Raw genomic sequence first — 11,819 nt, forward strand, 5'->3', positions numbered from 1 at the left:
AAGAAGGAACCTACCCAGTGTTATGGCAGCCGTGCCGCCCTCGCCGTCAGCGCCCTTGATTGGGCCAGAGCAGCTTGTACATTGGTTGAGATTGGGAGAAGAACCAACCTCATGTGGCCACCAGTACGGACGAGACATGTATGGCCTGGGAGGGAAACGGCGTGTGTATCCAAGACATCATGGACATCACGCCAAGTTTATACTGTCGAATTGTTGGTTAGAGCTCATCACATGGTCATCGGCCGCCGCGTCGAGACTTGTTCACTCAACAAAGGCTGCAGTTGTCTATTGCTCTCGATATCCATCTAAGCCCTGAGAGCCTGCGCCCACTCGTGCAATTTGTCAATAACAACAGGTGCAAACGCCGTCAGAGTATCTTCGATAATCCTCTCAAAATAGAGAATCGCCTCCTCTTCCCCCATCTCAAGGTGGAACCTCTCCCTCACTTTCAACACAGCCTTGTCCGGTTCGAGCCTGATGTCTGGAATATTGGCGTGAACCATGAGACTGAACAGGTTGAGAATGAGATTTGACGATTTCCGCAGCGCAGTGTAAGCCAAGAAGCAATACTGCTTGAATTGGCGGTAGTGCTCTGATTGCACTCCGCCCATGCAGTCCACCATTTCTTTGGAAAGCTTCATGACGGGGGCAAATGGCTTGGGGTCGCGGCCAAGGATGTATCCAAAATCAGCATGGAAGAAATGTCCATCAGGAGCCAGCAAGAGGTTGTCGAGATGGCGGTCGCCAACTCCCAGGATATAGGTGATAACGCAATATCCCGCGCATGATTTTACATAGGTATCCAGTGCCTCTTGCCGGACGCCAAGTGGCTGTCTGTCGTCCGGGTTATGGTGTTTGAGGTAGGCGAGCGCCGGGTTATTCTTGTACTTGCTGACAATGCTTGACAAGCTTTGCGACTGGACGAACTGAGATGCGCCCGCCGTCGTGCTCGTGGCCAGGATCTTGTAGGGGGACAGCTTGAGGTCCAGGTTTTCCTTCTGGAGGAGCTCGTCCATCAGAGTAATGATCTGAATAACCAGTTGGTCTTGTCTTAAATCGTCGCCGAGCTTGAATATGATCGGATACTGGCCGCCCGTTGTGGTCTTGAATGTGCACTTGATTGGATTGAGCGACGACTTGAAAACCGTGACTTGATCAGGTATCACACTGGTAATCTTGATGGAGGGATCAAGGGGCATCGCCAGTGGCGGATCGATAACGGTGAGCTCGTTCTTAGGATCTCCGAGAAATGCCTTGACTCTGTCGGTCTTCTTGGCTATTGGCTCGCTCGAAAGCTTGATGTCGTTTGCAATCCTTGACAGGATCGCAAGGAGCTCCGCCTGCCTGAGCAGCGTCTTTCGAGATTCGTTGCCGTCCGGCTGCTTGACGAGCTCAGTCATAAACTCGTACGCGACTTTGCGATATATCTCGCGATTGCGTTCATCCTGCTCCGGGCTGTAGTCGTCGCACTCGACCATGAGATACCAGTGGAAATAGTTGCCCAGCATAAAATTCGCTGCCGCACGCTGAATGAGAAACTGGGCCAGCGGTGAATGTTGAATGTTTTCCACGCCGGTGTCCGCCGACATGTGCTCATACTTCAGAGCCTGTACTAATTGGAGCAAGTAAAGAAGTAATTCATTGTCGTCGGCCTTGCGTAATCGGTCGACGGCATACGACCGAACAGTCGGGTTGTCAAACGAGGGCCCTAGCATCCCAAGGGCGTCATCCACGTCAATCTCCGTCCAGCGGCCAAGAACTTGAACGGCTTGCTTCATTTCGTTTTGGTCGTTCCAGTTGACAGACTTGACGAACTTGGCCAAGCCTCTCTTGTCTTTCGTAAGGTGATATCTGAACTTCCAAACGAGATCTGCCTCTTCGGGAGTAAGGATATGTGTTGGTGGGTATGACATGATAACGTTGAGCTCGTCACGGACTTTTGCGTTGGGCTTGAGATCCCGATCGAGGATGCCGTGTCGATGGGAACTGCGGAAAAGGCGCCTGTGCTTCGCTTCTGCCGGGTTGTCCCTCTGCCCTACTTCGGGATCGTATATCATCACTAGGTGTGAGCCAAAGTCTGCCGAGCTCTCGCCGATTGCCTTGATTCCGGGGCCAAATTGGACCTCTGGACGTCTCTGCGCTGCGATTTGCGAGGCGGAAAGTGGTTGGAGAGATGATATCGGAGGAGGGTCGTACTCATGATCAGCGAAGACAACCGGAAAGTCGAATCGCGGTAGCTCCACGTTCAGCACACACACATATGGATCCGTTGTGTCTCCGCGAGAGTGATCCAGAATGCCATGCGCCCCGCCGTCGTCCTTTGCATTCGCGGTGACATCTTGCTGGCGCATCTTGGTTGACATTTTGGCGGCATGTAACCCCTTCTTTTCGAATCCCCTGAACACCATCTGGTCAAGCCAGTCCACTCGGGGTATCTCGCCCATCTCGTGCTTCTTGAACAGACTCTCCATCCTTTCCAGTTCCTCTGTATAATCAGCCAACTGTGGCGCCCCATTTCCATTCATTCTGACAACCGCAGGCGTTGTCGTGTTATCAGTCCCATCGGCGTGCTTGTACTTGTGGACGTAACATTTTTGACGACCCCTGATGACCTGGTTATCGTCGCCAAACAAGGCGAGAGTAGTCCCCCCAAACGGCGTCGCATGGCAAACATCGTTCTCGCCTTCGGCCGGTGAAAGATCCCATATGGTGATGGCCAAGCGGGAGTTGGCTGGTATCGACTTGTACGAAATAGGGAGCCGCAGCCATTCATTCCACCTGAAGGGTTGCAACAGTCAGATTCACCAACGCGGTTTGCCGGGACTTTCTGCGATGAGATGCATCCATACCTTCTCTCTTGACGAGGGGGTTTGTAAGATGTCTGAACCGGCACGGTCAGGGCCTTGGAGCCTGCCCATACTTGAACCGTGACATAAAGCTCGGACGAGGAACTAGTCACGCGAGCATTAGAGCGTCGTCGCCTCTACCGTTGTCTCTTGGACCGCGCCATACCTCGTGTTTGAGCCAATATGACGGACTTGGGGCTTATCGAGGAGCGTCGAGTATTTGGTGGGGGGTACGTCTCCGTCGATTCCTATTCTACAGGCAGGACGATTAATCATGGCACAACGAGATTGATTCCCCGAAGACTTGACTTACATTCGGATGCTGACTGGGCTTTCGATATCTCGAGAGGCTGCAAAGGAGAATGGATCTATACGGCCATAATCGGCCATGGTGTCTCATGCTCTGTCGCAATCTCCAGTGACATTCCGGATGATGTCAAACGAGGTGCATATAAACGTTTAAACAAGGTCCCTTGCCTTATGGGACGGACAGTCGTTCACACCTCATGCACTAATGCAAGCTGCTACTAGTACAGTCATCCTGTGCTATAACGATGTGGGGTCATCGACCCCGGCTTTATTGCTATATACGAGGCCATCCTTATAAGCATAGTAGCATGCAACACTGTTAGTGCGTTTTAGTACATGTACTATCTTGATCACATGTCAACGCGCCAGATCGTGCCTGGACGGGTAATTGTGGGACGCGCCACGGCGCCGGGATATGCATAGATTTGCCCCCAGACGACACGACGAGGTCCTGCATGTGCTCTGCCAGCTAGGTAGGTAGCTGGTCACCAGCTTCATCTCGGTATGTACTTACCTCGTCCTCCAGACCCAGACGCGTTCTAGGTGTTTGCCAGCGCGTGGCATTGCCATTGCCATTGATACTGCCTTGATTGTACATACTTCAGCGACACGAATCCCGACGGCAGAAGGATGCTGACATGCTGGCATTGCTCTAGGTGATCCTTGTCTGGCCTTCGCGACGCTCGATGTCTGCAAATGTGTCTCTGCACCACGTCATAACGAATCCGATTGCCGTTCGTCCTCACGCAGGCATTTGAAATGGCATCAGTCGTCTTCGAGCTTCCAGATGAGACGTCTCTGGCCCCCCTGATTCGCCGGTTTCCAGGCAGGGACTGTCAGATACGCGCACTTGCCGCCTTACTTTACGTATGCCTTATTCCGGGTCCAGCACGAGTGATAACAATTCGCTAACACCCTGTCGAACAATAGACGGATGCCGCTCCCGGTCGGAATCTCATCATACACGGGTCGGAAGCAACGGGAAAGTCCAGCATCACGAGGCAGCTTCTAGCACAGCTGTCAGAAAACATTGGAACAGCGAATGGTCGGGCTGCTGGTCTCGTCCACGCAACGGTCAACGTCGCTCGATGTATATCCGGGCGCCACCTCTTTGAGAGCATCATTGCCGCGGTGGCCGATGCCTTGAGGGCACGGGAAGACCTCGGAGATGGCGACATGCCATCCCAACGCTGTGAGACGTTGGCGCAGCTTGCTGCATCGCTGAACTCGATATTCGACGATCCTCGGTTGAAGAATGCATTGACCCATTTTGTCTTGGTGTTGGATGGGATGGACAGGCAAAGAGATTCCCCGCCAACACTGATGCCAGCCTTGGCCAGGCTGTGTGAAACTGTGAGCATGATTGAGACCCCGTTCTGTCTCGTACAAGGGGGAAAAAGAAAACCTTACATGGCGAGCAACTGCTAATTCTAAGCTGGTAGATTCCGTGCCTCACCTGTGTTTTTATCGTCACCACACCACCAGCAGGCTTTCTTCGAGCTTGTCCAACTTCGCATCTGTACTTTCCGCCCTACACCAAACCCGAGCTGATTCAAATACTTTCATTGGAACCTCCGCCCCCCCTCCCAACAAGAGACTCGGGAACTGGGGAGGAATTGCAGGATAGGGCCGCAGATTCGGAAGATGTGGCAAAGCTGTGGCCCAGATTCTGCGCAGCGGTCCATGATTCTCTCACACAAGCGGCTGGGCGGTCGCTGCCTGCTTTCAGGAACAGCTGCTACACTCTATGGCCCCGTTTTGTATCGCCCATTGTTGCGGGAACTCTTACACCCCAGCAGTTCTCTAAGCTTCTCATCGCCGCGAGGCCTTTCTTCCAAGATGAGGCGTTACTCAATCCTAAGCTTGTGTCGCCTCGTGAATCAGGCTCCGAGACAACCATCGACAAAAGCCGACAGTCTGCCACTGGACTGACATCACATCATTCGTATCCCCTGACGGGATTGACCGGCTTGCTACCGACCACCGCTAAAATCCTTCTACTGTCATCATATCTCGCATCTCACAACACTGTCCGGCACGATCTGGGCTTGTTCTCAACTTCTTACAGTGGTCGCAAGCGTCGACGTCCCGGCCCTAACGCAAATCGAGCCAACAATCGCAATAAACAGCGTAAGATTGCCCGTAAACTGCTCGGGGCGCATGCATTCCTATTGGAACGCCTGTTGGCGATCTTCGAGGCTGTTAGAACGGAATGGGCCGACTTAGCAGGCCCCTTATCCGGGCTCGACGGCGACATTGGCATGGCTTTGGCCACCTTATCAAGTCTCAAGCTTCTTATACGAATCGGAACAGGAGATATAATGGATCGGTCTGGTAAGTGGAGGATCAACGTTGGTTGGGAGATCATGCGCGGAATAAGCAGGAGTATAGGAGTCAACATTGAGGAGTGGCTTGTTGAATAAGGTTAGCAACGTGTCAGCTCAACGCTACAAAGCAGGCTTGCTTTCTTCTTTATTTGCAGCAACGTCTGCGTGCTAGATAGACCATGCCGCGGTCAGGAGAGGTATAGCATTGCCCTATTGCCCAAGATTGATTGATGCTCTCTTCGTCTTCCAAAATGCAAACCGCCCATATTCTAGGCCTCGGTAGCCAGTCTCAATTCTTCTTGAAGTCGGCAAAGGTAAAATTCTCTGGCAACAGGAGGCAGCGACTGCAAGCTTTTCGCAATCCGAGCGACAGCTTGCCTCCCTCTCTCGTACACTTCAAAATCCTTGTTACCATAGACATCTCGGCCGGAAGAATAATGTTCTTGCTGGCCCGGATCCCGAAAGAAAACGTTGACTGCAATGCTCATATCGCTTACTGGAGCCGCGGTATGTAACCACAGAGCCGGCAGTAGCAAGATGTCCCCAGGATGGAGTACAGCCTCCTGCGGATGGGTCGCCTGGAGCGAAAAGGGAGACGTTTCGAGTGCCTGGAAGACATTCACGCTCGAGCTAGACGCACCGGGTGCAAAGGAAAGGTGCTTCACGTCACTGGGGGGAAATAGAATCATTTTCCGAATCCCAGTCACCTGTGCGTAGACGTTGGCCATGACCTAGAAGCGGGGGTTGACGTACGATCAGTATGGGAAATGTTTGATGACCAGCTTGAGCTTGAAGATAGGCTAGAGAGATGACCGGTTGGAACTTACGTCGTAGTGCAACCACATGTTCACACGTCCAGACAACCTCAGAACAGAGCTGAAAAGGTGGTCATTGATATATGCCATCTCGGGTGGAAGCACAAAGTCTTCCGCTAGGTTCGGGAAATCTTCTTCTAGCTTGGCCGGTACTTCAGTGGGCTTGTCTCGGGACAGAGCTCGTAAATAGACCCTGGCCCCGGCCTGCAGTTTGCCCATGATGCTCCCGAAGGAGTCTGTCACATATTTGAAGTTCTTGCTGTTGAAGTCCAGTGCCCCTGAATCTTCGTGTGATTCATGTATGACAAACTACTGCGATTAGCTTGGTGGCTCTTGTCGAGACTTAAGTCGGAGTCACGATTGAACTCACCTTCTCATCCGCGCCAATCTGGCTCACCAGGTATTCAGGAGTCCACTTTTGTTGGCATTGTCCAATATTGCAACCTCTGAGAATGACAGGCTTCCCTTCACGAACAATCGTACGGAACTGTTCGGCTGATTCGAGCTGAATAGTGGGCACGTAGGTCAAAGATACCCTCCGACTTTCTTGGTTCAGGTTGTCTGGAACATCAGAGCCTGTAGTTGCCGAGGCCGCCACGAATTTCCGACTTCCAACGAGATTGATGCTTGATCCAGCAGGGCTGTTGAGCCGTGAGGCTGAGTGGATAGCGTCCAGAATAGCGTCAGGCAGCCGAATTCTGTAAACGCCTGTGTCCCAAAACGTCCCCATTGAAAAACATGTTGCTCCTCCACCAATTACCAGGAGAGAGTCGCCGTCTTGCACAATTGAAGAGCCAATCATGAAAGGCATACGCTCGCTATTGCCTGGAGTTGAAAAGTCCTTCACCTCAAGTCCTTCAGCAGAAGGCGTGATTATGGTCAGAGTCTGTCCGTTTAAGCATGCGTCTGCTCCCATGCCGCCACAAATCATCGCATGGGGTCCCAACTGAACTATTTGGGCACCAAACGAAGAAATAAGCCTGCTGTCAGATGGATCGATGGTCATGGGGCGAAATAAAATGGTCGGCTGTTACCACCACAGAAGTCAGCTAGGGGCGAGATGGATCGTCGTTCATTCACGATGGTGCAGCTTGCTTGGTATAGAGAGTGGCCGACGAATGGTGCTGAAACATACCTGAGCATCATTGACGTTTATCCGCCATGTATACTGCTTAGTAGCAATGCAGCCATTCTTCAAAATTCCCCCTCCTAGGACGCCACAATAATCACCAGTGATGCTTGACGCAGGGCTCGAATTACAGAGAAAGGATCCGAAGCAGCTCTCGGGAGCATTCCCCACCACCTGGCATGTTTGCCAGCACGCTCTTTGTGGGTTGAAAAGAAAGACATCATCCGAGAGCTGCGATGGGCTTTTCTTTCCCCCAAAGATGAGGAGAAGAGATGAGTTTCCCAGGCGAAGAGCAGAGTGCCGAAATAACGGAACAGGCAATTTCGGCATCATGCGCCAGCGCGGATTGGCACCTCTTTCGAAGAGCCAGCAGTCCGACAGAACACTAGAGGGGGACGTACGGCCACCGACTAGCATGACCCCATATTCTCCCAGGTCTGTCAATGTAAAACACATCCGAGCAGATGGTCCAGCAGACGGCAGTTGCGGCGGCGCTTGATGTTGGTCATCAAGTGAAAAGATATCATAAGTCGGCTCCCTGCTGTTAAGGCTCATTCCCAGTAAATTCAGAGCGTATCGTTTCCCAAATGCGTTGTTTAGGATCATGCTATTGCCGAATCGTCGCCGGCTGCTCTCCTTCGTAATGCCATCACTCCTTTCGGCGCGCAGGCCTACAAATTGCTTCGGCGGCTCGCTGGTGATGGGTCCAATTGTCTGTGGAAATGAGCCGGCTCTCGAATCGGTAGATGCATGGAGGATGAAATAGTGGCGTGCAAAAAGAATGAACTCTTCCCACTCGTCGAAGGGCTCGACGTCATCAAGAGCCATCCGCTCCGAGTCGCTCAGAAACTGATCGCTCGACCATGTCTGCCACAAGTCCTTTATGTCGACACGAGGCCAGCCACGTTCCCGAAATCGGTTTACTTGGCTCTCAATGCTTGGATACTGCTCAATGGAGCGCAGAGGAGTGTTGAGCTTGACGAAATGGCTGAGCATCTGCTGGGCAAAGGGATGGCCCTTCCCATACGGAATTATCTGTTCCAAGAGACAAAAGTCGTTCTCTATACGGCTATTAGCAAGAGACAATTCTTCCGTCCTGCAATTGGCTTCTGACGATCTAAACGGGACAAACGTGAAGACCTAAACATAGTTTTGCATTTCAGGGCACCAAGACATACCTCGGCCAACAGTGTTCCCCCATTCGATGAGAGAGTCGGCATATTGAGTGTCCATGTACGTGATTGAAACTTCAGCCACAAACAGAATGGCACACTCAGAGAGGCTCACGACTGATTCGAGCAAGACGCGTAGTCTGTCGAGTTGCCGAAGATCACACCCAAGTTGGCAATACTTGGCGCTGCGTAAGAGCAGGCCATCTTTGCCCCCGTCGCTCATTGTATAGTCATCTTCAAGGAGCTTCCGTAGCTCTGGTGTCTGCAAAACAACAGCCCGTTTCTTGTGCATGAGGTCTGGATAGTCCACGTCAATGAAGAGGACGTCGTTTGAGGCCAGTTGACGAGCGTGGCATTGCCAGGGCAGAACATCACTGGGAAGCATGAGCCTTCATGATCGAGAGTGGTACATGCCGCAGCACGGAAAGACTCACCTGCCGCAACCAAGGTTGATCACGACTTTCTTCCCTGTCGTCTCCTTGGAGAGGAAGCGCTGTACAACGACATCGATTGCCCGCAGGCGTAGCCAATAGCCTCTGTTGATGAGAGGCGCCCTCCTCTGAAATTTTGGGACAAAATAACGGAAGAAAGGGACCTCATTCGAGTGGTACAGACGCTCAACGCTGCGTTTGGAGGCGATGCTGCTGTTGTTCGTCTGCCATGAGATTAATCAGTACTGGGCTCACTAACACACTGCGGAACTCATGATGAACATCGTCGCTGAAGAGGCAATAGGTAGGTATCATATACATCAAGAGCCTAGCCATTCATGGGTACACATACCCCCATTACCATGTCGTCCAAGGCCTGCGACCCGGTACACCCTTCTGACCTGACCATCCTCTTTATATATGCACAGAATGTGATATATAAGGAGCGACCCGAAAACTGCCCTACACGCAGCAGAGTGAGGTTCTGTTCTTCTCACATATGAATATTTTTTTTTCTCTAATTGATTTTTCTTTCACTAGGCAGGTAATACTAGTCTAGCTACCTGTAGTAGTCTACTTCTTCCCCGGATTCAAAGTGGTGCTCTGTTTACCCTTTAGAGATTAGGGCGAGTGAGCTGAGAGCTTCAGGACTTTATGAGCAACTTGAAGAAACGGGCTATTTCCGCTAGTGCAATCTGCTGACTGGCCGAGGCGTTGATCAGGTTAAAGAGCGACTGCGAGTCAACGAGATGCTTTGCGACGGTAGTGTCTGGCTGGCAGAATGTCCGGACACGCATGTTGCGCGCATTCGTCTTCATTTCGTTCAGCAGGAGCGCAATCTTAGTGGTATTCCCCTGCCGGCGGCCGTAGAAGCTAAAGTCGTTGATGTGAAGACTGACGAGCTCCAGCTGTGTCTCGAGGTCGTACCTGAAGCCGACCACTTTGTGACGGCCTTTCTGGTGCCATTCATCAGACACCCTTTTCAGGTGGTCCGGAGAAAGGTGGCCCTTGTCGAGCTCTTCGCTGATGTACATATTGAGGGCTGTCGTGAGGTTGAACTCGAGCTCACAGTACAAGAGGCTCTGCTCCCTGGGATCCAGTGAAACCGCGGCATGTGTGCCCACCGATACCTTCGAAGCTGGGAGAGTTCGCCGGCTCTGGTGAAGTCCAGACTGGCCGTTATGAGTTTGAATTCCTTTCCTCAGTCTCATTCCGTCAAAGCACTTACCATGTCCTTCGCAATCTTTCGGATGCCATCCAAGATGCCCGTCTTCTTCTGAGGCGTTTGTTTGTTCTTGTTTGGGTCGCTCTGGTCTGTACACTCAAGCCAACCATTCTCTCCAATCATGGTTTTCTCCCCCTTCTTCTCCGTGGGAAATTCATCTCCTCGAAAATACAAGGCGAGGGGAGAAAACAAAGTATTTTCATCGCTTTTCCACGCCCTTGTTCCAGGGGATGTTGCTGGCAGAGATTGCCTTACTGCATTGTAGCAGCCATCAACAGACGACATCGTGGAGACTCGCCGCGATTTAATGTAAATGCAAGATTGTTTAATATAAAATAAAAGGGAGGCTAAATTAAGTATTCTAACTACCTAGCTAGTATAAAAGAGAAAGAAAAGCAAGTTATAAATAAAATATAATTAATAGCCTTTAGTATTTATAAGCTATTAGCCTTATTAATTTTTTAAATTATAATATATATATTATATATTTTAAATAAATAAATTTTTTATTTTTTAATATAATAATAAAAATAATTAATTATATTATTTTAATTATAATTAAAATTTAATATATTTAATATATTTAATATAATATAAATATTAAATTTAATTTAAGAATACTTATTATAATTAATTATAAAGGATTATATATATAAATATTATTAAATTAACTTAATATTTTATACTTATATATATTTTAATAATACTTTTTATTATAAAACTAAGCCTTATTTATATAATTTATATAGTTATTTAAATATAAAAACTTAAGTTTAAATTAGGCTTATTTTAAAGCTAGCTTTTAAACTAAGTTATTAATAACTTAATTAAAATATATTATAAATATTAAAAATAAAAATAAAATTTTTATTTTTTAAATATAAATATTTATTATTATTATATATAAAGTTAGTTTTTATTATAAATATATTTTATTTTTAAAAACTATTATTTTTAAAAATAAAATATAATTATATATATAATAATTAAATAGCTTTTATATATATATATATATATATAAGTATTATAATATTATAAAAATATTTTTTAATAAGTTATTATAAAAATATATATATATTACTTTAAAAAGCTAGCTAAAGCTATTATTTATTAATATTTTTATAAACTTTTTTTATAAAAAAAGCCTTTATATTTATACTAGCTTATTAAAAAACTTTTATATTATATTTTTAATTTAATAATAAACTTTACTTACTTTATTTTTAGCCTTTAATAAAAGGTTTTTATAAAAAACTTAAGCTATACTTATACTTTAATTAGTTAAAAACTAAACTTATTATAAGCCTAAGTAATAATTATAAAAGTTATATATATTAAAATATAATAGGCTTAATATAAGCTTAATATAAGCTTATATTAAGCCTTAACTTTTTTTATAAGTAAGTATATTAAAAGTATTTAATTTAAAAACTTACTTTTTAAATATATTAATTTTAATAATAAATACTTATTATTTTATTTATAAAGCTAGTTTTATTATAATTAATATACTTTATTATAAAAAAAAAAATAATTTATTAAAATTATAATATATATTTTTTATA

At 47.5% G+C, this 11,819-nt stretch overlaps 4 protein-coding genes across 4 annotated transcripts; 1 reads left to right on the forward strand and 3 right to left on the reverse strand.

The window, feature by feature from the left end:
• Positions 1-305: 305 nt before the first annotated feature.
• TRIREDRAFT_66913 (phosphatidylinositol 3-kinase) lies at positions 306-3,236 on the reverse strand (the record flags this gene model as incomplete). The annotated part of the gene is made up of 4 exons (XM_006968045.1): positions 306-2,778; positions 2,850-2,981; positions 3,013-3,099; positions 3,160-3,236. The coding sequence occupies 4 exons, from the start codon at positions 3,234-3,236 to the stop codon at positions 306-308; spliced, it is 2,769 nt and encodes a 922-aa protein (XP_006968107.1).
• A 678-nt stretch (positions 3,237-3,914) lies between these two features.
• TRIREDRAFT_67174 (uncharacterized protein) lies at positions 3,915-5,578 on the forward strand (the record flags this gene model as incomplete). Its single annotated transcript, XM_006967983.1, has 3 exons — positions 3,915-4,022; positions 4,086-4,538; positions 4,598-5,578. The coding sequence occupies 3 exons, from the start codon at positions 3,915-3,917 to the stop codon at positions 5,576-5,578; spliced, it is 1,542 nt and encodes a 513-aa protein (XP_006968045.1).
• A 173-nt stretch (positions 5,579-5,751) lies between these two features.
• TRIREDRAFT_80813 (uncharacterized protein) lies at positions 5,752-9,438 on the reverse strand (the record flags this gene model as incomplete). The annotated part of the gene is made up of 7 exons (XM_006968046.1): positions 5,752-6,213; positions 6,310-6,606; positions 6,668-7,324; positions 7,433-8,487; positions 8,605-8,895; positions 9,043-9,253; positions 9,382-9,438. 7 exons carry the CDS (start codon positions 9,436-9,438, stop codon positions 5,752-5,754), a joined length of 3,030 nt encoding a protein of 1,009 aa, XP_006968108.1.
• Positions 9,439-9,673: 235 nt separating this feature from the next.
• On the reverse strand, positions 9,674-10,539 carry TRIREDRAFT_110534 (uncharacterized protein; the record flags this gene model as incomplete). Its single annotated transcript, XM_006968047.1, has 2 exons — positions 9,674-10,186; positions 10,258-10,539. 2 exons carry the CDS (start codon positions 10,537-10,539, stop codon positions 9,674-9,676), a joined length of 795 nt encoding a protein of 264 aa, XP_006968109.1.
• Between the last annotated feature and the right edge of the window lie 1,280 nt (positions 10,540-11,819).

This window comes from Trichoderma reesei (genome assembly GCF_000167675.1).
Source record: "Trichoderma reesei QM6a unplaced genomic scaffold TRIREscaffold_20, whole genome shotgun sequence".
Classification (NCBI taxonomy): Eukaryota; Fungi; Ascomycota; class Sordariomycetes; order Hypocreales; family Hypocreaceae; genus Trichoderma; species Trichoderma reesei.